The 27,832-nt window shown below is 43.1% G+C and overlaps 1 protein-coding gene across 32 annotated transcripts in view; it reads left to right on the top strand.

The window, feature by feature from the left end:
- Positions 1–27,832, top strand: part of MAGI1 (membrane associated guanylate kinase, WW and PDZ domain containing 1) — a 736,174-nt gene that overhangs the window by 685,838 nt on the left and 22,504 nt on the right. For 19 of the 32 annotated variants that reach the window (XM_060239486.1, XM_060239470.1, XM_060239485.1 and 16 more), the window contains 4 exons: positions 3,310–3,387; positions 11,778–11,869; positions 14,016–14,208; positions 15,534–15,827. In XM_060239486.1, coding sequence (XP_060095469.1) covers positions 3,310–3,387; positions 11,778–11,869; positions 14,016–14,208; positions 15,534–15,827 — 657 coding nt within the window. The remainder of the gene's footprint in view (positions 1–3,309; positions 3,388–11,777; positions 11,870–14,015; positions 14,209–15,533; positions 15,828–27,832) is intronic. The other 13 variants (XM_060239488.1, XM_060239490.1, XM_060239489.1 and 10 more) reach the window with 1 other exon arrangement.

Genomic DNA, 27,832 nt, shown 5'->3' with positions numbered 1-27,832 from the left:
ATATATATATATATATTAGTCTGGAATTTGCTTATAGACTTTGTTTGGAGAGTTAGTAGCATTTACAATCTTTATTCACAGTTCTGCGGTGATGGAAATCTCATGTTTTCTCCCTTCCTCAGAGACCACTATGATCTTTGAGACTTGCAGCACCTAGGGCTGAATCTCTCTGTAGCTATGTGTTAAGTTGTCATCTTTCAGCCTCAATTCTCCATATATGGAATAGGAATAATAATTATTACCTATCCTTGAGAGGGGCTGCCTTATGTGCACCAACATTGTTAGAACTGTTATGAAAAAAATATACTAAAGCCAATGCTTAGCAGGAGCAAAAGAAGCCCACGCCTTCAAGAACGCAGACCACTCTGCTTGCTTTTACCTAAATAGAGTGGGGCTGTGGGGATAATCACCTGCATTCTTGTTTCCTCTTGCAGGGCATCTGTCCAGCTACCTCTTTGGCATGTTAGGCTGCTGATAATGCTTTTAAATACAAAAACATCCTTTGTAGTGCAATCCTAGGAAGACTTGTGCCCTTCCAAGCTCAATATATTTAGAAGGTTGTAGCTTTGTTTAGGATTGCCCTTTTCTATATCTCGGTCCAATAAGACATAAGTGAATATAAGACTTGTCCCAGTTCCAGAAACCTCGATCTGTTTGCCTAATAGACATTTCTGTAATACTTTCTTTTTTGTGTGTTGTTTTAAATTCTTAAACTTCCTTGAGGATTGCACCAATCCGTTGTTGTCTTGCCTGCCCGACCCTGCAAAGCTGCCATATCCTACGTATGGCCATCTGTCAAAACAGCAGTGACAAAATGAATTAATCTGAATTGCAGATGTGTTAATGAGCCCCTTTGAAGGACTTAAGCACGTTTTAATTAAAAGGAAAGCAGAACAGGGTCGAGGCTTGCTAAAGCTTTTAAAATATTGCAGTGGTGATGTTTCTTTCTTTATATTTGAATTTTATTTTCAGTCATACAGTAGATTTGTTGTGTGCAAATTGGATAAAATAAAAAGCAACGCATGAGGCAGTTCATTCGCCCAGAATTAAATAGGCTCAGAAAAAAGCAACAACTAGAGCACAATATAACTCAGGGAAATTCTGAGGAGGCAGCCTTTAAAACGAACTAATCAGGGTGAGAAGGGAGTTTACCCCTTTTATGACTAGAACACAGACAGCTATGCCAAAAGCACATGTCATCATTGTAATTCTTAATCTCCTTATTAATTTTATTTAAGAGCAAACCTGTTGTAGAGCAAGCATCTTCTCATACTGATTAAAATCCAGACTTGGAAATTGGCCACCTGGTCTAGTATTTACAGCATTACTGTTTATCCTGAAAAATATCCATTTGGGTCTTCGGTTGTTTTACTGCCTTTTAAGCTTGCATAGAGCAAACCTATAGAGAGTCTAAAAGTAGGGATTGGTATAATTCAAAAGGAAAATAGCTAGACTTTAAACCAGGGTCTAGTTTGCCATGCTAGTAACTTGCAAATAAGCACAAGCCTTTCAAATCAACTTTTAAAAGGCTTTGGATAGTCCTGATTCTATTAGTTTGAGATAAAAGTTCCAGGTAGCTCAGATACATTTTGGCAACGGCTTACAAGAGTATATTCTATGTTCTTGACTTTGTAAAGTATCACCTTAAGATTTGTCAGTTACTGAGAGTCTAATCCAGTTGCAAGTAACTCAGGTCATTTTTAAGTATACAAAAACACTCTTAAGTACACAAAATACAAAACAAAGGAAGGACCAAACCTCAATGTGGTTCTGACAAATCATAAAGACCTTGATGAACTGGGAACAGGGCAAAGGTGCTTGAATATTAGAGTCCTTTTTGCTTTAGCTCCACCTCCCACCAAAAGAATATTAGAGTTCCTTTTTGGTGGTGTTGAGGTAGCAGGGATTTCCACTGACTGGATTGGAAATCAATCCAGAAATGTAGGTATTAATAAGAGACCTCTACCCAGGTTCATCCCGAGGTTCTACTCAAGTTTCACACTGAATTTTCTTTTCCTGTCTGCAGAACTGCAGATTGATATTTATTGTGCAGAGCTGGTTTTGTTAAAGATAGACAAATGTTGGCTGTATTGCTCTCTCGTTTACCCTAGGCCATAAAAGTTTGCGCATTTTTCACTGCTGCCAGAACTAAGAGGCCAAATAGCTGTATTTGTCTTTTGGTTTGTCATCATCTTGGAGGCTTGAGTCAGCAAAAAGTGTCCTTAAGGTACACCAAAGGTTAAATATGTTTTATATATGGAAATATTCCTAGAAGAGTGGAATGGCAAACTCTTCAGATTTCTTTGATCCTTTGTAAATTTATGGTTCTCTGTGGTGGTCAAGCATGGGGTTAACAGAACTTGAACAATAAACTCCTAGCCAGTTTTCCTTTGTGATTGTCAAGCAAGACATCATTGTCTTGCGAGTATTTAGGAGTCTCTCAAAATGCTTTTTTTTTTTTTGTACAGGACACCAATTTAGTAGATACTTTCCTGGAAGTAAGCCCAATTGAATAACATGGAATTGCTTCTGAATAGACTTTGTAAAATTGATATTTAGTGCTGCAATCACACATGCTAAATAATGCAGTTTCAGTCCAATTTCAATGCACTTTCCAACTGGATTTTGCCAGTTCACACAGTAAAATCCAGTTTGAAAGTGGATTGAAAGTGCATTATTTAGTGTGGTGGTGGAAGGTGTAGCTAAAGCATATATTTTGATCTGAGACCTATATCCACAGCTGTTATCTCAATATGTGTTATCAAGGAGAAACATACACTGATCCCAAAGCATTTTGCCTTGCACTATTTTATTTGCATGTGTATTATCATATAGGAGAAAGTAAATGTGAGACACTGGGCTCTGACAACCATCATTATTTAAGCAAATGTCCAAAGAACATGATGACAAGATTTCCCCCCAAATTAATGCTGCTGTTGGTTACCTTTCATTTTAAAACTTCTGTTATCGCACAGTATCTTACTCAAATATTTTCAGTATAATTTTCTTGTGTGTATAGGTTTTGCTCTCTAATCCACCAGATAAGAATTGTGTGTTTGCAAAACCCTGGGAGCTCTTTTGTGATGGCAGCAAATGGTGATTTTTTTTTCTCTCCCCATGATACGCAATTTTAACATATTTTCAGTGATGCATATTACATTCTGATAAAGCAGTCTAATCCTAGATATTGCTAGTAGGTACAGAGTTGACAAAGCAGGTAGGTCTTTGCCTTAATCCTTAACTGCAATGAACAAACAAGAAAACAAAATCCACTAAAGCTTTGCAAAATGTTAAAATTAATATCCACAGCTATGTCACCTTCGCCTGCGACTGGACTGAGCAAGGGTGAAAGAGAGAGAGAAATCAGTTCCACGAATTTTGGAGAATGTAAGGATGAGCAGAGAACTTTTCTGTGTGTCTTGTCGTCCATCTTGTGCAGTGTTTGTGATCTGGTGACAACTTCCATGGCATGGGTGGGGTGGAAAGATAAAGCATGAGGAGTAGTGAACACTTGACATGCTTTCCTTAATTGTACACAGTCCAGCACTGGAACAGAGACCACGTCTAGCAGAAAAGAAACTTCCAGTTGTGTTTGTAAACCGTGACTCTGATTAATTCCCTGTAGCGAATTGATATCATTTTCCTCATTACCTACCCAAAAATCTTTTTATTACTTTTGCAATGAAGTGCTTGAAAAAAATGAGCTGTTTTAGATTACCCAAAGGTTTTTGTGTTAGAATTATTCCCTATGTCATGGGGGGGGGGGGGGGGTTAAGGACAATAGAAAGAGGTTTAACTATGATAAATATACAGTGCCCACCTCCATTTTAAAAAACCAATTAAGATTCATAATCAAAACATGCTTTGATTTTATTTAGGTTCAGTTTGTATTAAGTATTTTATTATTTACACTTAGCAGCACCTAATTTTGCTAATCGGTTTTCAATCATTAATTTACAATTTGGTGGAACAAACAGATTATAATACGCTCTGCTGTGGAAAAGAATCCGATTGGGAATAATATGTAAATTTAGTTTAAGTTTGAAACACTCTTCACATGGGGCTGTTCTTCTGGTTCTGCCACATACTGTCTGCTAGTTTCTCTCCTCATATTTGGAGAAATCTCACCATCATACATTGCCAGATTCAGTAATGCGCAGCAACTTCCAAACTGTCAGCCTGTGGCTGAACCTTTGGATAGCCTTGTGGAGCCAAGATCACTCACATTATGTTTCACTGCTTGACCCCCTAAGTTTGTAAAACAATCTCTGCCAGACAGGAGGATAACAGAATTTAGTTTGGAGAGCAATTTGGTCAGTGGCTAATGCTTCTGGTAATGTCAATCAGTGCAAAAGCTATTAAAAAGAATTTTGTTTCATTTTTGTTGTGTTGCTATATGTGTTATGCATGTATGGTGTTTGTGTCTCACCATCCTTTTTCCCTTTTAATATCTGTTTGTTCAATATGCAGTATTAGGTATGAACTTTAATGGGAAGGACAAGACCTTTCCTCTTCATGTTCTCTTATACTGCAGGGATCTAAAGTCCTAGCTACAATATAGTTTGGGGATTCACATGCTATTGTGGGGAGGATGTTTGGTTTGTGGTATTATTTTTTCTGGTTGAGCAGATTGTTTCAAATCAAATCTATCATTACACATTCTGTCCACAGGCTGCAGTAATCAAACTCAAAACAGCAGAAAAGTGACATCACATAATACGGGTCCATTTAAAAGGTTCCCAAAATAAACAGAAATGCATGAATTGGATCATTAACATAAACAGAAGAAGTGACTAACATTACAGTGCAATCCTAAAGTGCTACACCCTTCTAAGACTTCAGTGGACTTAGAATAGAGCAGGGGTGGCCAAACTTGCTTAATGTAAGAGCCACATAGAATAAACATCAGATGTTTGAGAGCCATAAGAATGTCAGATGTTTGAGAGCTGCAAGACAGAAATGGAGGGAGGGAGGCAAATAGATGGGGAGGGGAGGTGGAAATAAAGTAACTTTAATTTTAAATGCATTCTCCAAGCCTACCAACTGGCTTTCCTTAGAGAAGTGATTTAAAGAGAGAAATACTTTCTCCAAGCTGGCCAATGGAGTGGTGGGGGCTTCAAGAGCCACACAATAGGTGTGAAAAAGCCACATGTGGCTCCTGAGCCACAGTTTGGCCACCCCAGGAATAGAGTAACTCTGCTTAGCATTGTGCTGTAAGCATACCATGCCCTAAACAACCAACACAAACACAAAACACCTGGTAACCTTGAAAATCTTAGCTTCCTTACTGCAAAGTACACCTTTATGAGTAAAGTCTTTGCAAATGGCTGCTGCAACCAGCATAAAATGAGCCTGCCCTATTTGCCGTGATAAGAATAAATCTGTCCTGAGTTAGAGCCCCAAAAGGAGCACTGTCTACAGTCAGAGATCTAAATAATCTTTTCCAGCAGAGTCTTAAAATGAGTGTGACAGTAACAGGGTATATCCCAATGATAGGGTATATTGTCTCAGCCTAATGCATAGCTGAATTAAGCAGACATGTGTTTCAACAAGAAACATAATGTTTGGTTTTAAAAAAAACTTTTTAAAAAAATAATGTAAAACTTTGGTTACTGGAGAAACAGTGTAGAGTGGATAAATGGTTTTGTGCTAGAAGATGCTGAGAGTGGGGGTGGGTGGGGAATTCCATGCTGGTGTTCCCAGAAGATGCTTAACTGTATGCTTTACTGGCTTGGCTTGGCCTCCAACATGAGACATAGGTTGGGTTGCCAGTTGGGAAATTCCTGGAGATTGGGGGTGTGTGGAGCCTCGGGAGGGTGGGGTTTAAGGAAGGGAGGGGAGGGACCTCAGTGGGGTGTAATTCCATTGTGTTCACCTTCAAAGCGGTCACTTTCTCTAGGGGAACTGACCTTGGAAATCTGGAAATCACTTGTAATAATGGGAGAGCTCCAGGTACCACCTGGTGACTGGCAACTCTTGCTATCTACCTGTGGTTTCTTGAACAATATATTTCCCATCTGAGTTGATGCCAGAGTTCAAATAGCTTTTCATCCAGATACATTTCATATTGTCTAAACTGTACTTCTGTAAAGCAGTGCCAGCATTGTAAGGCAATGTCCTTCAAGTGGCTGAACAGATTGCAATTACAGACTTGCATCACGTCGATCACCTTATTATTCTGTAATTGTGTTTAGAAGATTGTTGAGTTATGCTCAGTGCACTAATATCTGTACGTTTTAGAGAGAGGGGAAAATCTTAGCTTCTGAAATACTGATCAGTTAAAATGAGAGTGTATACAAGAAATGTGCTCTCTGAATTGATGGCTGTAAAACGTTACAGAATGAAGCATGCAGGCTAGCTTTCTTTTGTCCCTGCTCTTTCCATCTGCACGTTTGTATTCCCCACTTAAATGGACTTCAGTGGTGAGTCATTGAAAAGGGATAGCAGCCTAGAAATCCAAGCCAGCCTCTTTTGATGCAGAGTGAATGGTAAGCTCGGTGCAAAAAGCATCGCACCTGCTTGATGTGAAATGATCAGCAATCCACTGAAGCTAGAGAATCTCAGGTATAAGCTCCTTTCATTTGATGGGATGTCAATGGGGCAGCTGCAGATACCAGGAACTGAGGATCCTTTTGCATGATGCTTCATTGTGGGAGCCTGATGCATTCAGCCTTTTCTGGGCTTCATCCACCAAGTGATGCAAGTGATTGTAGGAGCACTGTAGACAGAGTGACCAGATTCCCATCACTGGTGTGACTCTGTGTCCTACTGAATAGTTACCTGTGCTTTCCAGGGATACAGTATGAATTTACAGCCTGCTACTGCACCCAAGAGTTGCCATGTAGAGAGCAGTTTGTACATGCAGTTAGTGATTTTGAACAAACTATCCAATACACTTGTTATGAGGTTTCTTTGTACCAGGTCTCATTTTAGGCAGGAGCTCACAGGAGCAGAGCTCCGGAAGCTCTAAATTTTATTGTGCTCTTTCTTTCTTACCATCCCCCCCCCCCCCCCCAATACTTGCTTCTGGGCTCCATTGTTCAAACCCTCTGTGAGAATTTTGCTGAACTTTAAGATTTGACAAACTTTCTAATATTCTTCCCCACCAAAAAATGGGGAAATAACCAAAAGTTATAAAGCAGACAGATGGAAACCATCATGTCACTGTGGCCACATAAGAGAAAGTAATTTTAAGAGTATGATAGGAGTAAGGTTTTATTATGGCAATTATAATTCAAGAAGCATTTTAAGGTAGATGCTGAGCTGATATAATTTCTGGTGATGTCAGGGGTGTGTGGCCTCGAATCATAGAGTTGGAGGGGACCTCCAGGGTCGTCTAGTCCAACCCCCTTGCAAATGAGTTATGCAAATGAGTTGTGCTAATGAGTTCCGGCACCTCTTTTTCTACAAAATAAAACCTGCTTTGTACACACCATTGCACACGTGCTAAGCTCTGCTTCTTTAACTGTGCTGGATATAAAGGCAGAATGAATCTGAATATGCTTCCTTAAGACATATTGGAATGGATTCATTGTGACCCTATTCTTACAAAGACAGGAGGAGAGGCTCTACTGATGGAACAGGCAGAAGGGAGCATTTTCACACACTTTCTCCTCTTTCCTGGAGATACCTGGTCCTCATGGTTGTTATTTCACATGGGTCCCAGAACCTCAGCAGTAAGCTACCCCAGGGTCTAAAATGGCTACCAGGGGAAGGGGGGGGCCTGGGAAGAGTGGGGATTCTTGTGTGTACTGTGCAAATTTCTTAAGCTGGACCAACATTATTTGTATTGGAACTTCTTGTTGCAAGGCATCTTCCAGGTGACTCACCTCATAAAATCAATTTATTTTTTTTAGTTTGATTTCTATCCCACCTTGCCCCCTAAAAAATACAAAAAGAAAATAATCATCATTCCAAATAGAAACACAGATACTTTGTGTGTTTTGATTCTATACAGAGTTCTTTATCCATCCCATTCTATTTGGGAGGCTTCAACCATTTCCCCCTTGATCTAGGAGAAACTCACTATAGCACAGTCTTAGAATACATAGTCTAGAGTTTCTCCTTGTACCTTTTCAGTTCCTTTATCTCAAGTTTACCTGGGTTGGTCAAAGTTAAAGGATAAATGCTGCCTTTGACATGGTTCAGGTAAAACAGAGCTGTGAGAAGCAGCTTCATCACATGCTGACAGTCAAGGCTTTTAAAGCTCCAGTATCATGCGGCAAAGAAATCGCTCTCATGATTCAGATCTTCAGAGCAACTAACTATCACTTTCCTTGGATTATAAGGGCACACACTTGGACATATATTTCTGTTCAGGGCTTTTTGTCTGGGGGGAACATGGTGGAACAGAGTTCCAGAACCTCCTCATGGGCATAAAATTCTCAAAAAATGTTTAAAAGTTCATGTGTGTTTTGTCTTCATTTCCTTCTGGAGAATTCCAGCACTTCTTTTTCCAGGAAAAAAGCCCTGCTTCTGTTGCTTTCAGAATACATATTTGCTCCCTCTGTGAAAGGATCTTAATAATAATTCCTGACCAGGAAATTTAAAAAAGAAAAGAAAAATAGAAGTTATAACATCTGTACTGCTGAAGGGTTGTTCTTAATTATACATCATAAATAAGTTTATACTGAAATATAATAAAACTAAAGTACTATCATTAACAATATTACATTAACCTGCCCTGAATTCTTCCTCTGATATTATTTAACAGGAGCAATTAATTTTGCATTTTAAGAAACATGAACAGTGTAATCTGGAACATCTTTCTTAACTGCATTTGATGAATAGGGCTGTTGCACATTGAACAATAGTTGTGGACATCTTTGCTTGGTGACTATTAGTTTATCTGAGTATTTCATATTGGGTTGGCTCTTGACTTTAAGTCCTTTCTCCCTAGGAATCTAAAGTAGTATTGTCAGCCTTAGTTATTTCAAAAATATAGTAACAAAACATGTAAGCTGGAAGAGCTAGATATTCCATTTAAAGTATTACACTTCTAAAAATGTTTGCTGTTGAATTTGGTTGAACTGTGAATCCTTAAAGGAGACTAGTTTAGTGCAATCATTTTCTGCTGCACAATTATTTTTTATTTGCAGCTGTCATGTGCAAGGCACCTACATCTATTCTTTCTTGTGAATGGTTTGAAGCTGTGCGGATAAAGAAAAACTGGGGTGCACCCAGCAATGTGTCAAGAGAACAAAAAGGAAAAAATGCTGGGTGACTGATTTATTATACAAAGTCCCTACGTGTTTTGCTGTGCAGGCTTCATCAGGGGAAAATCAAAACATTCACCTAGTGGTGGAACGGTCCACAGCAATTAAATTGTTTCTTCCCTCCCCCCAGCCATGGAAAAAAAAATATGTATAAGTCATAACACCATCTTTAAAGGAGGTGGTTCCTTATCACCAAATGTTTTGTTAGCTACAAAGGAGGGAGGGCTTCTCCCCTTCAGCCAGTTCTTAGGTAGGGAGCTACAAACGATGGCTTAAAGTGTTTTCCATTCAGAGTGTGTGATCAGCACACTTGCCTTCAGTCTTAATTTGCTTTCTGGCACAGTCATATAGCTAGATACAATTGGCTACAAGGCATTATTACTTTTGTTGCATCATCCTTGATTGGCTAGGATTGATTAGGCAAAGGGACAGCCAGGAAGAAGGAAAATGGGGCCAAAGCAGAAGCACCAGCAGATAGGAAATCACCGCTGGAAGAGGGAGGAGGAGGAGGCTTCTCAAAGGGTACATTTCAGCCTCCCCTCTCCACAATTCTTTTTGCTCTAAAAATGACCACTACCAAATAGTCAGTGGAAGACTACAACTATTTAGTGACGTCACTATGGAAGGCACAACAAAGATAGTGGAAGTGACATGACCCCTTTGGTGAGGGTTCACAATCTTTTTTAGATTGCCAGGGTGTGGGCAGGGTGTGGGGGGGCGGGCATGGAGAGAATAAGACCACCAGGCATGGAACTATGCAGGAGCCTTGGATACAAACGTAGATGGGTAAAAGAGAGAGTCTCCTAGTCCTATTCTATTACAGAATACTCCAGTCTAAGCCCATTGAAATAAATGGATTTAGACTGAAGTAACTCTGCATAGGATTGCACTGTTAGACATAAGAGGTTTGTCGATGGGTTGTGCCCCGTTGCTCCAGCTATTTATAGCATTGTCAGCAGAAATGATGCTGACAATAAGAAATAAAGCTCTGCAGATGTTAATTAGTACAGTAGTCGTTTTGGCAGAGAGCCCTTTGATTTGTTCTCTCTCCCTCCGCTATGAAAAGAAAATCAACTGTGCTATGTTGCTGATGGAGTTATGCTTATAGACCCTTATTTGCCTAATGACCAAAAAAAAAAGAAGAGAGAGAGAGAGAGTCTTATTTACTCATCATTTCTAATAAGGGTATTTTAGTGCTCATGGTAACACTGATGAAATTCTAATACTGTAGCACTAGGCAAACAGTTGATTCGCAGTTGGTCGCCACACCTAAAATGAACCCCACCCCCCGCCCGCCTAGTATCAGATTACTGCAAATCTGTAAGGATAATCACCAAATCTTGACAGGCATTTCAATATTTCTAGGCAGCAAGCCTCATTTAAAGATCTTATGCAGACCAATAAAACACCCCATGCAGATGGGTCTAGTTGCACCAAGTGATATTGGAGGGTGGAAAAAAAATTCAAATTACTGCTAAGAGGCGATTCCAAAGCCGCAGATCCCGGAGATTAACAAGAGTCATCATGATTTCCTTGCTCAGAATTCTGCTTTCCCCTGGTGGATACTGTTCACCTTCTTTTCACATTTGCATTTTGCTCTCTCTTTTGCAGAGGAATGAGTAGGCTGCTTCTTTATTTTTAGGTTTCCCCGCTCCCCTGCCATAACCTAACAATTTGTTCTTCCTCTGCTACTTTTCATAGATAGGTAAGCACTTCTGTGGGAGACGCTGAGGCCTTTCACAGAAGCATAGGAGCACATTGGTGCTGCAGCATTTACACCCCCTCCCCTTGCGCACACACACAAATTCAGGTTGTTGCTTTTTGCCCTGAACCGTAAAAGGAGATGCAGCAACCATAAAAGCAGGCATATTTTCTTGCTGGTGACAAGTGTGGCTTGATCTGTAGCAGAGAGAGAAGATAGTGTGTACAGGGACTGCAGCCCCCTGTTGTATCTCTTGCAGGCAAGGTTACAACAAGCCTGGACCAGCATGGACTGACTCACTGGCACACCCAGGACTTGAGGAATGGGATGAACATTGGATGCCCATCCGTGTTCCTTTAAAATAGCAGCCATACAATGCACTGTGCCCCTAGCATATTTCTGTTTGAGAATTTAAAAACTTCTGAAATTGCTTGTGCCTTCTTCCAAAATTGACACAGGCATTATTTATCTGACACAACCTTTTCCTGGTTTCTAGAGGAAATAAGGGAAAGTCCAGTGAATGGCGAAGTGGAATATGGAATGGCTTCTGCGCATTACCTGGCATGTGTTGCATCTCTAATATGACACACAGAGAGAATCAACAACAGTCTTAGTCAGCATAGGAGTGTGTCTTCTGGAGGCTTATCAGTACCTATGCCATTTTCAAATACCATGGAATCGATAGTTAGACATTTTGTGGACTGAATAATCAAGCTCCATTCAGTATAGACAGATCACCAGGGTAAAATGGCTTTTTGTGGAGCATATCCTAAGTGTGTTCTGTCATTTCAAGAGCAAGTCAGTAAAAAAACGAGGTGTCCAACCATTACTAAAAATTAACTCTTCCTGTTTTATTGCAGTTCCAGATTATCAAGAACAGGATATCTTTCTATGGAGAAAGGAAACTGGGTTTGGATTTAGGATTCTTGGTGGCAATGAACCTGGGGAACCTGTAAGTCTTTCAGAATTTCCATCCACTTTCACATTTTTATCTTTCCCTATCTTGAACCTTATTACTGTGCTAGCAACCCCCCCCCCCAAAAAAAAAAAAAAAAATCAGAACCAGCACCCAGCTATGCTCAAAGTGTTGATCCTAGTTCATGGGGAGAGAGGACCGTGTCTACCAGCTGAGCCCCTTGAGCTGTTTTGCCACAGCAGCTGACCAGAACATTAAGCAGATGTTAGCCACTCTGGGCTGCTGCTGATCTAGGTCACACTCAAGCCAGGGCTTTTGATCTCATTACCAGTCCCCTGAGCTGTCTAGCTGTATAAACACAGACTCATTCAACAGAACTCTGCAGCTCAAATAGCTCAGCGTGAAACAAAGGAGGAAGGATGGCATAGAATTTAATCAGACTAAAACTCTCCATTAATAATATTAGATTGGTCGGTTGGAAGGGGAGTCTTTAACTATTCAGGGAGCAAAATTCTGGAATTGCCTGCCCTCATCATGGGTGTATTCTTTAGGGAATGTTGCTGTGAAATTTAGGGGAATGTATAAAGATAACCCATATTGGCCCAGTATTATCTACTGAGACTGGTGCTTCGTCTCCCAAGAGAGGCCTTTCCCAGCCCTGCAGCTTTAATTGGAAGTGCCAGGGATTGGATTTGGGATGTTCTGCATGTTAACATATGCTCTACCACTGATAATTTATGTGCTCTCCGTACACCTTATTTCACAATGGTATAGACCATGCCAATTTTGCATTCAGCATAGCATTTAAACATTTCATTAGGTTAGTTTCTGACATAATCAAACTCCTTCTGCTCATGCAGGGTAGGATTCAACCTGTTGTTTTTAGTCTGTAATTTGAAATTAGTAAAGTCAGTACTGAATAGCACTAAGTCCAAAAGTTTTACAGTGGACTGGAGGCTCTGTAGCCTCAAGGAATTTCTGGGGATGTAGCCAGATTATAGCTGACACTTCTTTCTGCTGCTGATGGGGCTGGTGTCAGCTCAGCCTGTGCCTCATCTGGGCTCAGGCTTGCACAGAGAGATCCTGGATATTTCCACACATAGAAATGAAGACAAAAGGTGTGAAGAATGGCAGGGGTGAGGGGTCCTTCCTGGTGTGCAGGTGGCCTTAGAGGAATTATTGAAATTCCTAGATGTGAAGGCATCAAGGCCCCCTGTAGAGTTATCATCAATTTATGAGCATGGCAGGCAAGGAGAGATGCTTGGTTCATGTACAGAAGCCTCCTCTGGGTTTTGGTATATGCCAGTGACCATCTACCCATACCCCTCTCCAGGGGTCATTTTGTAGAAAAATAGGTGGCAGAGCTCATTAGCATAATTCATTAGCATATGCCTCACTCCCCCACCCAAAAGCAACCTGATGCAAGAAAAGAGAGCCCCGGGCAAGCAAGGCCTCACTTGCCTGGGGCTCTCCTGGGTCCCCCCCCCCAGTCAAAAGTTCAGCAAGCCACCCATTGCCCAAAATTGCATAAGAAGTGGAGAAAAGGTAGTATGGGCTTCTCCAGGGGTTAATGAGGGTTGCTGGGGGCATGGCCAAGCTCCTGGTGGTTGGCTGGCTGCCTGCTCTCCTAATCCAGGGATCGTTATGCAGCTGCACCTACTATTCAATGGACAAGATAGGTGGGGAGGGGGAGGGGGAACCGTCAGAAAGGTTCAGGAGCTGTGCTTCTGTGAGCGCCTGCTGAATCTTAGGCCTGCCCCTCTCCCTAGAGGACCAGTAGGGCCCTCTCCCAGTATGCAGGAATATATGTGAACTCTGATGCTGTATTTGGGATGGATATACAAGGGATTTAGAAAGTGTGTTCTTGGAGTAATTCATGGATTTTTTCCCCAACTGTCTGGGATAGTGAAGATATTTGGTGCTGCCTGTGAAGCTGGCTGATTCCTTGGAGCCTTTCCTTACGGAGTGCAACTCAGTCCAGCGGTGGCTGACTTTTCTGTTTGCAGCTGGCACCACCCGCTGTGCTAATTGCTGTACACGCACCACCAATCTGTATTACATGGTCAGGTTGATTAAGAGATGTCTGGGAGTAAAGGATCCTGCTTTGGAAACTGGATTAGATGAGACTGCTGAATGCCTTTGTGAACAACTCTGATCTCCGATGCATACGTATTTCCCACAGATTTATATTGGTCATATCGTGCCACTGGGTGCTGCAGATGCTGATGGCCGCCTGCGATCAGGGGATGAATTGATCTGTGTGGATGGGACCCCAGTGGTTGGGAAGTCGCACCAACTTGTAGTCCAGCTTATGCAACAGGCAGCCAAGCAAGGCCATGTCAATTTAACCGTCAGGCGCAAAGTGGTGTATACAGGTAGGCTGACATGTGACTGTGCAGGTGTTTTATTTTTACTCCGGATGAAAGTGAACTACTTTCTGAAGATCAAAAGCCTGAGTTCTGGCAAAAATAGCAATGTACAGAGTTTTGTGTTTCATCTTCAGTTTTTTGTTGCTGAGGCTGTCCAGACGTAACATAAATATAGACTGGAATGCTATCAACATGATTTTGACTGTTAATATTCAGTGGGACCTGTTGCTACTTTTTCAGAGACATGGGAGTTTCTTCATTATATTTAAATTTACAATTTTAAAATATATTTTTGCATGGGAGCGATTATACATGAAATTGTATGGTCTCTGGGTAACTGAAGATAGCATAATAATATCAAGCAGCAGGGCTTTCTTCAAGCATGAATACACAGGAACATAGTTCCTGCTGGCTTGGTGTCAGATGTGGCCTAATATGCAAATGAGTTCCTGCTGGGCTTTTTCCACAAAAAAATCATGTGCAAAACAATGGTGATGTGAGGGGTGTGGCCTGATATGCAAATGAGTTCCTGCTGAGCTTTTTCTACAAAAAAAGCTCTGCCCAGCAATAATGTATTTATTTATACTGTGCTTCTCTACCCATGGGGAACCCGAAGTAACTTACAACATCATTCTGCCCTCCTCCATTAGTTCCTCACAACAACCCTGTGAGGCAGGTTAGGCTGAGAGAGACTGGCTTACCCAAGGCCACCAGTGGGCTTCCCTGGCAGAATGGAGATTGAAACTTTGGTCTCCCAGATCCTGGTCTGATGAAGAGATCTTTCACTCTTGAAAGCTTATACCCCAAGAATCTTTTTAGTCTCTAAGGTGCTACTGCAAACCAGCACAGCTGCCCCCTGAAACAGAGCTTGGTCCAACATTCTAACTATGGTACCATGCTGATCCTCTTATTTTTATTCTAATGATATTTAATATTGGAAGTTCTGCATCCTGAAAACATCAGACTCACCTTGTAGAATGGAGTTCCACTTTCTGTTTCCCTCAGATGCCTGGAAATTTGGTACTAAAAGCCTATATAAAATCAACATGGAACCACCAAAATGCACCATCAGAAAACACTAAAACAGTTGTATAGTATTGCTTCTCTGAGAATGCCTTTTTGAATAAATAGGTCTTGGTTTGAGAGCCAGTTTGGAGTTCTTTAAAGTCACCCGGTGCCCCCAGCAAGAGCAAAGCACAAGATGCTAATTTGTATCAGTTGACCCAGCTGACCCTTAGCTTGGTGATGTTCAGTTCTTTCTGAAGTCCTGTAGTTAAAAGCATGGCCTCTTGTAAAGACTGTTGACTTAGGATTGCATCTTTCTCAAATAGTTCCAAAAGCAGAGAACGAGGTGCCATCTCCAGCCTCATCCCATCACAGCAGCAACCAGCCTGCTTCTCTGACAGAGGAGAAACGCACTCCACAGGGAAGCCAGAACTCCCTCAATACTGTCAGTTCAGGCAGTGGCAGCACCAGTGGAATCGGAAGTGGAGGAGGTGGTGGGAGTGGAGTGGTCAGCACGGTGGTGCAGCCCTACGATGTGGAAATTCGCCGGGGAGAGAACGAAGGCTTCGGCTTTGTCATTGTGTCTTCAGTTAGTCGTCCAGAAGCTGGAACGACTTTTGGTAAGTCCCAATTTTTAAAGAAAAGAAAAGAATTGGAGGGCCTCTGCAGCTTCATCTTTTTGGGCCAAGCAATGTTTTATCCTCAGAAGTGCTTTTTGTTTCAGAAATTTATTGTCTAATTTATCACGCTACTGTACATATCCTGTATAATTAAGGCAGGGAATGTGCAGTGGCTTAAATCAGGAGATTCCTCAATTAATTAGGTGGGATTTTCTGATGTTTGTCCACAGTTTTGATAACTCACAAGCAATCTCATTAGCACTCCATGTATGACCAACAGGAAGACTTAATTCCCCTTGGTTTTTCAATACAGTTTTTATAATAAAAAAAGTGAGGTGAGGTGAGGTGTCACTGTTACAATTAAAACAGCCAATGCCCAAATAGTAGTAATAGTTCATCAACATGCCCTGTTCTTATTAAGAACATAAGAAGAACCCTGCTGGATCATACCAATGGTCTATCTAGTCCAGCATCCTGTCTCACACAGTGACCAGCCAGTCCCTCTGGATCAGCCAACAACAGGGCATAGAGACCATGGTCTTCCTCTGATGTTGTTTACCAACTTTGGGATTCAAAGGTTTAATTAATATGTCTAATTGCAAAATCAGGCTTTGGGCGGGTGTTAGCCTCCAGGGTTTTGATTCAAACCTGAACAAAAGGGTTTGAAACAAACATGCAGACTGACATTTTGAACTCTGAATAGATGGGCTAATGGCTACAGCAGCAAAGACTGTCAGTCACTGAGCCTTTCTCCAGGGGCAAGAGCCACTGTGTGCCTGTGTATAGCTGTGGCCTTTTGTGGCATATTGCAATTGCAGGAGTGGCTAAGGAGTGCCTTAAAAACACTTGTGCTGAACACAGGGAATAACCTACTTTCAAACATATTCAAAGCTGCAGAAGTCTGATATCATGTTAATAACCTGGCTAAAGCCATAGTAAAGTAACCTGATGTTTTAAAAATTAAGCAATTAATGAAATTATACAGGTGAAGGATTAGAACTCTTGGCATAAAAATAACTCACCTGTCCCATTAAAGCTTAAAAGCCCATTTCGAAGGCTGGTGGATTTTGCTGCCCCTACAGAATCCAGTCACTGCTTTATTCCTTTAAGAAGGTTTTTTCTGCTACCGGGCTAGCCTGATAGTAGAAGCTAAGTAGAGCTAGCCTTGGTTAGTCACTTAGATAGGAAGTCCAGGGTCTCTATGGAGAGGCAAGCAGTGGCAAACCACCTCTTAATGTGTCTTGCCCCCATGGATTTGCCATAAACCAGTTGCAAATTGATGGCATTTCACACATCCAGGCTCATATGGAGAGAAGTGGTCCTCCAGATTGTAGGGGTCTCAATATATGCAAAGCTTTAAAGACTAAAGCCAGCACCTTGATCTGACCTGGGAAGCCAACTGGAAGTCAGGTCAACTGTTGTACAATTGGTCATGTGTGGTGGCCACACTTAGCCATAAAGGCAGGGGGATGCATTCTGCTCCAGTTCATTCCAGACTCTTAGGAGACATGCAAATGCTTAGATGTTGAAAAAAAGTGAATGCATTATTAGGTTCTTCAGTGATGGAGTTAACTCTAATACTTTTGTGACTGCTCCTCAGTATCTGCAATGTCTTCAGTACCATAAGCCCTTCATGCATTTAGGAAGCACCGTTCAGCTCAAGCTGTGGCAGCACAGGGCAACTCCAGGCAAGGAAGGGCTTCTTAGAGTTGCAATGTATTTACTTGTGTAAACATTCCAAATGGCCAGCGTCACATTTAAAAAGGTTCTTGCCCACAAGCTAAAATATTCGTGTATGTTGTTGGAAATTGCTGGACTATATGTGGTTAGTGCACAGGGCAGCAGCTCTGGCTACATGGCTTAACATTTTGTCTGCAGCTGCATTGCATGTATATCAAGTCTTAGTCTTGACCCTTGTACTGAAAGTTGTGGATGTGTCAAATGCATCAAGCCCTGTTGATTTGGGATTGACCCTTCCAGTATCAAAGGAGATATAGTTCCAGTTAACTCAATCTTCAATCAATGATGGTAGGTTACTATACTCTTATTTTTGTTTCATCCCAATTATGCAAGCAAATCTGCTATAGCAAATAAGACCATGGCTACAGGAGGAAAAAGAAACAGGAGAGATTTTTTAGCTCCACAGTTATTAAGAGTATCATGGTTTAAGTCTAAATCTGGATAAGCCTGTCCAAAACAATCACCGTGTTGAATTAGAGAGGGGCTTCAGTCCCTCTGATTCTCTGAACTTGCTAAATCCATGGCTTTTTATCACAGGCTTTAAAATGTGATGTTACATTGAATCAGCAATGGGCATCTCATCTCCTAACTTCCTATTCACAACATAAATGTCTACAGCTGTGGATTATAACAGCAGTAATTTATAATTAGATTGTAAGAGGGAAAGAAAGGTGCACTTTTCCCACAAAATGATCCCCTTAGAACTGATAAGTGGTGAAATGCCTCTATCCTCCAGCAGTCCCCAGAGAAGAGAAAAGTGCAATTGGAACTAAGTACAATAGTGGTTTGATCCTAAAAGAGTCCCTCTCTGCCTTCCCACGATAGCTATTAAGAGGCCGTCACTGAAGATAATGAAGCAAGGTACAATCATTACACCGCTAAGGCCCACCAAATTGCTTGTGAATCTTAGGTACAAAAGACATAATAGGAAGAGAAAAGTCCTGCCTTGACAGTCCCCGGCTTCCAATCTGCATACTTCCTTCCCCCCGCCCAAACACACACACTCTCTAAGGCTTTAATGAAGTGTTGTGACATCGACAGGAACAGCCTCTTAAAGAAGAGTATTCTAATGGTTCTACCTGTCAAATCCTGTTTGAGTATAAGATGGTGAACGTGTTCATTTTTGAAAGAAGCTTGCTTGACGAATTGCTTGTAGCTACAAAAATATGTGCTAGGTGAAAGCAAATACATGTTTTGACTTGGGTTTTTTTTCTCCTCCTTGCTCCCCATGAAAACTTCTCTTACCCTTACATACTGCATGAGATGCTTGCCCTTGGCTATACAGTGCTTGCCTCATACCATAGCTACATGGAGAGCCTCCCTTTATATTAGTTGTTATGTAGGTAGTCTTGCAGAGATAGGCCATGCCAGTTCAAAATTGTGTTGGCCTGAATACTAAGGGAAGAGTCCTGTGCTACACTAATTATGTTCAGAAGAAACTTTAACTGATAAAACATCTCATATGTGACAATCAGTGTGCCATGCTCACCACTGTAATTTGCATAAACAGTCCATTCTGTCAGCCATATTGCCTTCCAGTGGTGGGTGGGCATTTCTTTATATTACCATTTTTAACTCTTCCTTTGTTGTGATCTTTCTGAAACCATCACACACATACTTATGTCTAAAATGATTAATAAATGTTATGGTAGAAGTGGATCTTGGGATAAATTGGTTATTTTTGTTTCTCACTTAGAATAATGCTAGAGTGATAATTATAACCATGTACCAAGTCATCAGATCTATTTTGCCAGCTTCTAGTTGCCGTTCTTCGTCTATCTTTGTATCCCAACTTTCCACTAAGGATCTCAGGGTAACATTTGCAATGTGTCCCCATAACTTTATCTTCACAACAACTCTGTGAGGTAGGCTAGGCTGAGAGTCAGTGCATCACCCAAGGTCATTCAGGGCAGGCTGAGGAGGAGAGAAACCTGGTTGATCCCGGGTCCTAATCAACCTGCAGCTTCACACAATATGGAAATGTCAGGAAAACCATGTAGAATCAGCATGTAACAAATTTGGGAAGTGAAAAGGCAAAACTGAAGGCAAAAACTTGTTAGAAAAAGCATTTGGAGCCTCACATCAGGTTCAGTTTGAACCTGAAATTTGAGACCACAGGATGAGTTAGAGTAGAAATCTGAGTCCCAGTCTTGAATTTAAATTAGAGTTGATCCAGGCAAGAGTTATACTGGAGTGAAAGAGCAGAAGGGATAGGTGAAGAGAGAAGCTCAGTCAGTGTCTTGGGCCAGGTAAAATGCAGCAGTAGCAGCCTGCAGCATACTGAAATCTAGAAGTGAAATATAGAGTGCTGTGGGTCTATCCTGTTGAAGGCAATCCCCATTTCTTTAGTCTGTAAACAGCCATGACAGCAGGCTAGCTGGGGCTGGCCAATGGAGCCCATTATGATCCATTTGGTTCATAAATTATATCACACTTCTTAAATTAAAAATGTAGTTTAAGAGAAAGGATTTTAAAAATAGATGTGTTAGAAACTATAGAACAAAACTAAAAGCAATGTCTTCCCCAAACCATACTCATTCTACTTTAAATTGTTTAAAACCCATATAATGATTATGTTCACTCTGTTGTAGTGTTAGTGACGTCCTGACCTGGATAGCCCAGGCTAACCTGATCTTGTCAGATCTTGGAAGCTAAGCAGTGTCAGCCTTGGCTAGTGTTTGGATGGAAGGCCTCCAAGGAATACCAGGGTTGTGACAAGGAGGCAGGCAACAGCAAACCACCTCCAAATGTCTCTTGCTTTGAAAACCCTGTGGAGTCACCATAAGTCAACTGTAATTTGACAGCAAAATAAAGTATTAAGAGAACATAAGAGAAACCATGTTGGATCAGGCCAATGGCCCATCCAGTCCAACACTCTGTATCACACAGCGGCCAAAAAAGCAGGTGCCCTTAGGACAGTGGTGGTGAACCTATGGCATGCGTACCAGAGGGGGCACTCAGAGCCTTCTCTATGGGCACACACGCCCACTGCTGGCTCGTGGGCAAATAGTGCCCTAGGCAGGTGCCCCCCACCGGTGCCCCTCTAGGTGCACTCCGCTCACCCGCGCCACCACCAGCCTCCTCCGGCCTGCCGCCGCACTCCTTTCGCCCTGCTGCGCTCCTCTCGCGCCCCTCCCCCGCCACCGCTGCCACTACCAGCCTCCTCCAGCCCACCGCTGCTGCCTTGTTCTGCTCGCTCGCCCCCCGTTCACCTCGACTAAAACAGCCCTACAGGATTCTCGCAGCTCGAGCCTGTGCGTTTAACCAAATGCACAGGCACGGGCTGCTAGAAGCCAGTAGGGCTGTAGTTGCGGTGAGGGGAGGGGGGGCGAGTTGAGCGTGGTGGCAGGCCAGAGGAGGCTGGTGGCGGCTGCGGCACCTTTTCTGCCTATTCTGGAAGGAGAAAAGCTGGGAGTTGGGGAAGTCAAGCTGGAGCTACTGGACTCCGTATTGGGGGTTTCCTGCCCGTGAGAACCGGGGGGAGGGGGTTGGCTCAGTGGGTAAAGCATCTGCTTGGTAAGCAGAAGGTCCCAGGTTCAATCCCCAGCATCTCCAACTAAAAAGGGTCCAGGCAAATAGGCGTGAAAAACCTCAGCTTGAGACCCTGGAGAGCCGCTGCCAATATGAGTAGACAATACTGACTTTGATGGACTGAGGGTCTGATTTAGTAGACGGCAGCTTTATATGTTCATATGCTCTCTCATGGAAGCCTTAGGCCGGTCACAGCCTAGCCTACCTTGCAGGGTGGTTGTGTGGGAGAAGGGGGGGGGGGCTGCTCCATAAGCTAGGTTAAGCACAGATTCTTATCTGGGAAACCCAGGTTTGATTCCCCACTCCTCCACTTGCAGCTTCTGGAATGGCCTTGGGTCAGCCATAGCTCTTGCAGTTGTCCTTGAAAAGGCAGCTTCTGCGGGAGCTCTCTCAGCCACGCCCACCTCACAGGGTGTTTGTTGTTGGTGGGGGGAAGGTAAAGGAGACTGTGACCGCTCTGAGATTCAGAATGAAGGGTAAGGTATAAATCTGCAGTCGTCTTCTTCTTCTTTGGGTCCCTCTGGAGAGAAAAGCTTGAGGCGTAAACTGATAAATGAAGACCCCCATGGCGCAGAGTGGTAAAGCTGCAGTACTGCAGTCAGAGTCCTCTGCTCATGACCTGAGTTCGATCCCAGCAGAAGCTGGTTCAGGTAGCCGGCTTGAGGTTGACTCAGCCTTCCATCCTTCCGAGGTCGGTAAAATGAGTACCCAGCTTGCTGGGGGGGAAAGTGTAGAAGACTGGGGAAGGCAATGGCAAACTACCCCGTAAAAAGTCTGCCGTGAAAACGTTGTGAAGCAACATCACAAGTCAAAAATGACTGGTGCTTGCACAGGGGACTACCTTTACCTTTTAAACTGATAAATATATATCTATATATGAAGATGATATTGGATTTATATCCCGCCCTATACTCTGAATTTCAGAGACTCAGAGCGGCTTACAGTCTCCTTTACCTCCCCCCCCCCCCGCAACAAACACCCTGTGAATAGGTGGGGCTGACAGAGCTCTTACAGCAGCTGCCCTTTCAAGGACAACTCCCACGAGAGCTATGGCTGACCCAAGGCCATTCCAGCAGCTGCAAGTGGAGGAGCTGGGAATCAAACCTGGTTCTCCCAGATAAGAGTCTGTGCACTTAACCACTACACCAAACTGGCTCTCTGGGGCCCTAAAGGGGTGCTAAATCATCGTGTATGGGCAAGTTTATCTTTGCCATTAGTCCTCCTAGGGTTGCCAAGCTTCAGGTGAGGTCTAGTAATCTTCTGGAATTAGAACTCATCTCCAGGCAACATCAGTTCCTCTGGAAAAAATGGCTGCTTTGAAAAGTGGACTCCATGGCAGTGTACCGCTCTGGCACACCTGTCCTCCCCAGACTCCGCTCCCAAAATCTCCAGGGATTTCCCAACCCGGAGCTAGCAACCCTCTTCCCAACTTCTTCTGTTTCTTCTGGCTTAATGTATGAGTTGTTTTTTCTAAACTAAAACCTCAGTATTCAGGTTAAATTGCTGTGTTGGCACTTTGTGATAAATAAGTAGGTTTTGAGTTGCAGTTTGGACACTCAGTCTCTAAAAGGTTCACCATCACTGCCTTAGGAGGTCCATCAGTGGGGCCAGGACACTAGAAGCCCTCCCACTGTTGCCCCCCCCCCCAAAACCATCAAGAATACAAAGCATCACTTGCCCAGACAGGAGAGTTCCATCTATATCTTGTGGCTAATAGCCACTGATGGACCTCTGCTTCATTTGTTTATCCAATCCTCTCTTGAAGCCATCTATGCCTGTAGCTGCCACCACCTCCTGTGGCAGTGAATTCCATGTGTTAATCACTCTTTGGGTGAAGAAGTACTTCCTTCTATCCATTCTAACCCAACTGCTCAGCAATTTCATTGAGTGCCCACGAGTTCTTGTATTGTGAGAAAGGGAGAAAAGTACTTCTTTCTCTGCCTTCTCTATCCCATGCATAATCTTGTAAACCTCTATCATGTCACCCCTCAGTCATCATTTCTCCAAGCTAAAGATCCCCAAGTGCTTTAACCTTTCTTATTAATAATATTTAGCATTTGTGTTTCTTTTTAGTATATGAAGTGTTTCATGTATATTATCACAGTAATGGAAACAGTAGTCCTGCAATATAGGCCTATTAGTATTCTTCTATCACTGATGGGGGCACTGAGATCTAATGAGTCTGTGGCTGAGATGAAAAATGAATCACAAGCTTCTCAGATTATTGTTCAGTGTCTTAGCCACTGTGCTACACCATCCTATATTTGCAGGCTCTTTCATATATTCGCCCTCTGTAGACTTTCTGTTCACGTGAACTGGAGTCCACCAGCTGTGTGTGTGTGAGGAGTATGTTGCACATGATTGCCAGCTTATGTGACCTGGATAACACATGGATTTTTCATCAAGGTACAGCTTCCATTCTTGCAAGACAGAACTCTGATTCTCCGGTGGTCCAGGGTCTCCATGTATGAGAAGTAGCTCCTTCCTGGAGACAGGCAGGGTCACTGGCAATTTAGATCCCATGGGGGGGGGAGCAGCTTCCCAAGCTCCCAGTCTTGAGCCTGCCTTTTGTCTTTGCTTTTCATTTCTGTGTTCTCACACGCAACCGTTCTAGAACTTAAGGCCATAGGGGTAAACAGCTTCAAGCCGTCCTGGTGAGTTTTTGCTACTCTGTGGAAAAGAAAAAAAACCCCACACAATCCTCCTCATGAGTAGAGGAGAGTGTTTTCCAGGAAGCTACCTTTCCACAGTGTGACCAGAAGGGGAGATTTCCTGAGAGAGATCAACCCTCCTTACTCCTTGGAGTGGAAGGGACAGCTGCAAGGACTAGCCTTCAGGCCAGGAGCTTCCTCCATTTTCTTACTTCTCCGTCAGCAGCTCTAAGGCCCCTGGTGGGTGTCCAATCACTTCATGGTAAGGCGGCGGCAGGTTTCTCTAGAGAAGCTTCCAAGTAAGGAGGGTGAACCTCACAAAAGACGAGTGAAGAAATGATATTCTCAACTCCCCCTTCCCTTCTTTTCCTCCCCATTTTTTTAAAAAGGTGGAAAATGGCAGTGCAGGCATGCCTCTCAGATCAGGTTTTCCAGGAGAAGCAGGCCTCTGGCCTAGAGCTTCCTTTGGTGTAGTGGTTAAGTACGCAAATTCTTATCTGGGAGAACCGGGTTTGATTCCCCACTCCTCCATTTGCAGCTGCTGGAGTGGTCTTGGGTTAGCCATAGCTCTGGCAGAGGTTGTCCTTGAAAGGGCAGCTGCTGTGAGAGCCCTCTCAGCCCCACTCACCTCACAGGGTGTCTGTTGTGGGGGGAGAAGATATAGGAGATTGTAAGCCACTCTGAGTCTCTGATTCAGAGAGAAGGGCAGGGTATAAATCTGCAATTCTTCTTCCTTCCCCTCAGCCCATGACTCAGAAGCCCCTGCTCCTGATCCCCTGTGAGCTAATGCTCAGTCCAGTCTACTGACTTGGATTAAAGGGGTGATATGAGAGACTAAAGTCTCTCTTTTGGAAGCCATTTCTTGCCTTCAGGATTCTTCTAGGCCACGCAATAGGGTCAGATGATAATCACCCTCTACCTCTTGCTCTGGGAACAGGTCTCCTTATTCTCCTCCTTGCTCTAAGAGACAGCAGTAGATTCCATCTGCTGATTATGTCTCCAGGGTCCATAGTCCTCTAATGGGCCAGGCTTCCAATGACTGACTCCTTAGATTCTTTTTCCACTAGGAAAGAGGGGGAAATTTTCAGAGGAGGGGGAACCATTAGTTACTACAACGCAGGTTTACATGGAAGCAGGCTGTCAAGCATGCGGTTTTCAATGACAAGTCAAGTTTGATACAAAACTACGTTTATTGATAGACCGATACTTTCTGCTGGAACAGATTCTTGAGAGTGATGCTAAAGATACATTGATACAATACTTTTAAGGCATACTTCAAAAGGATTCCAAAAGGTGGGGGCGAGGGATGCCCTCTCACACATAAACTTTCAAAAATGTCTGCATTCTCATAGCATTATTAAAACTCCGTCCTTGCTTTCTCCAGATGTTCCACACTCCCTAACTGGAATGTATGGGGAGGTGCTGATTACTCTTTCTCAAGTTAGTTTCGTTTCTCTCTATTCTATTTCCCAAGCAATAAAGCAAGAAGGAGGAGGGGAAAAGAATAACAGAGTTAATAGGCTTTGGTCCTCCACGATATTTCACAGGCCAGCTTTATGGAGGACCCTAAAACAATCAATTACTAGTGGAATTCTACCATGCTTGACACAGGCAATAGCAAACCACCTCTGAATATCTCTTGCTTTGAAAACCCTATGGCAGGGGTGGCCAACGGTAGTTCTCCAGATGTTTTTTGCCTACAACTCCCATCAGCCCCAACCATTGGCCATGCTGGCTGGGGCTGATGGGAGTTGTAGGCAAAAAACATCTGGAGAGCTACCGTTGGCCACCCCTGCCCTATGGGGGTCACTGTAAGTTCCCTCCTATTCAGTTATTTCAAAGAGGGATTCAGAGGATCATGGACCTAAGAGCAGAAGTCATGCTGATAGTCTCATTTGGCCACCCCAGCCCTGGTTCCAGGATCTGGTGAGGTTTTCCTCAGTGGCACGATTGCACCTTCCAGTTAGGAAGGACCTTTTCTTCAGGGATCCCTCCTTCATCCACAACCTGAGATGTTAAGCTTCACAGCTTGGAGGTTGAATGGTCACAGTTAAGGGAGTTAGATTATTTGGTTAAAGTCATAGACACATTAGTGGCTTCTAGGAAGGGCTCCACCAATAGCATTTACAATAATACCTGGAAGGTCTTCTAGCAATGGTGTTCGGAGAAAGGGCCAGACCCACAGCAAAAGTCGGTGATTTTCTTTCCTTCCTTCAAGCGGGTCTCGACAAGGGTACTCTCAAAAGGCAGGTGTCATTTCAGGTATTAGAGGAAAGGGCAGGGTTTTTTTTACCACTCCGTGTGAAAAGATTTCTTAGGGAAATGTCCCTGCTGAATCCTCCATGTTCTCACCGGTTCCCTCTTGACACTTTAGCATACTGTTAAAAGTTCTCTCACAGCCTCCCCTCGAGCCCATGGCAACCTGTCCATTCAAGGAGCTCATCTTTAAGACCACTTTCCTAGTGGGTATCACTTCAGCTAGGAGAGTTTCTGAATTTAGGGCCCATTCAGTGCACAAGAACCTTTGCATTTTCTATAATGACAGGATAGTTCTGTGCACTGACCCAGCCTTTATTCTAAATATTAACTTGTCCTTTCATAGTTCTGAGGAACTGGTCTTGCCCTCCTTCTGTCCTAATCCTAAACATCTCCATGAGTGAGGGGGGGGGGGGGCAATGTTTAGACAGCATTGAGTTTTTATTTAGATAGGACCAATGCCTTCCACAAGTCGGACAACAGGTTTGTTTCCTTTGGGAAATGGAGTATCCACCTCCACCCTTAGCAAATGGATTAGAGAGTATATTCTTCTAGCATATAAGTCTAGGGGTCTAGTACCTCCCTTGGGAGTAACTGCTTATTCATTTAGGTGGGGTTCAGCAGCCTACATACAGGGCCTTTCCATCCTAAGAGGTTGTCTGCCAGGCTGCCACCTGGACGTTGGTTCATTCTTTTACCAAATACTATCTGATTGACAAGGCAGGCTCTCCCAATGCAGCCTTTGGTAGGAGGATTCTGCAGCATCCATTTTCAAGCTAGGGCCTTCTACTTTCTTTCCTCCCTGGGGCCTTTGTGGAGACTGCCCCACCCTGAACCACCGGAAAATGGGAGGTTTGTTTCACTAGCCATGAATCTCCCTTCTTGGTGGCCCTAGAGTGGTGCAGTCTCTTCCCACCCAGGGGTAGGGCACAGTCTTCTGGGGATGACTTGTGGCCTGGTTGAGATATGCTGCTGAGCCTTAAGGTCTTGATTTTTTTTTCTGCAAGGCACCCTGTAGGATCCCCTGTTCACTCTTTGGCCTTGTCTCTTCTTTGCTATAATTATATGGGTTGATATCCCTTTGGCTTTTGGTGGGGGTTTTTTTTTTGGGGGGGGGGTGGTGATGTTGACTTGTTTATTGAACTCATGGATAAGAGCTGAAATGCTTTGGAACCAGCCTGGGAGCTTGGGGAGAAGCTCCTCCCCCATGAGATCTAAATCATCAGTGACTCTGCCTGCCTCCACGGAGGAGGAGGCAGATATGTGGAGACTGCCCCATATGTGGAGACTGCCCCACTGTAGGGCCATGGAGAAGGGAGATTCACGGTAAGTGAAACAAACCTTCCATTTGCAAGAATGGAAGCTGTACGTGCAAACAAGACAGCTGCTATGCAGATCAGGTGCATTGCAGAGACCTACAGGCTCCCAATATGCACCACTGGTGGGCTCCCAGCTTTTGTGAACAGTTTGACTTCATCTGCAAAATGCTGTTCATTTTTATATATGTGTTGTCTATTAATGGCTGACACATATTGCATAACGTTTCCAAATTTAACTCTTGATATTTGCTCACTGTTAGTGTCCCCACATTTTTGAATTTGCTCTGCAAAGCTGGAAGTTTACTTATTTTCCAGTGGCAGGCTCACAAAATGGGGGCACTGAGTAACATAACTGAAGCATGGTCTTATAAGTATACCCAAGCCTCTTAGTCAACACGCTTAATGAAGATCTTGGCATATTTTCAAAAAATGTTATGAGCTTATAGCCCCAAAAAAGCCAACCATGCCACACGGCATGGGAATGTGTTCCTATTTTTCACATGTGCTT

Source organism: Heteronotia binoei, chromosome 5 (assembly GCF_032191835.1).
Source record: "Heteronotia binoei isolate CCM8104 ecotype False Entrance Well chromosome 5, APGP_CSIRO_Hbin_v1, whole genome shotgun sequence".
Taxonomy (NCBI): domain Eukaryota; kingdom Metazoa; phylum Chordata; class Lepidosauria; order Squamata; family Gekkonidae; genus Heteronotia; species Heteronotia binoei.
This window is presented reverse-complemented; position numbering and strand designations above follow the sequence as displayed.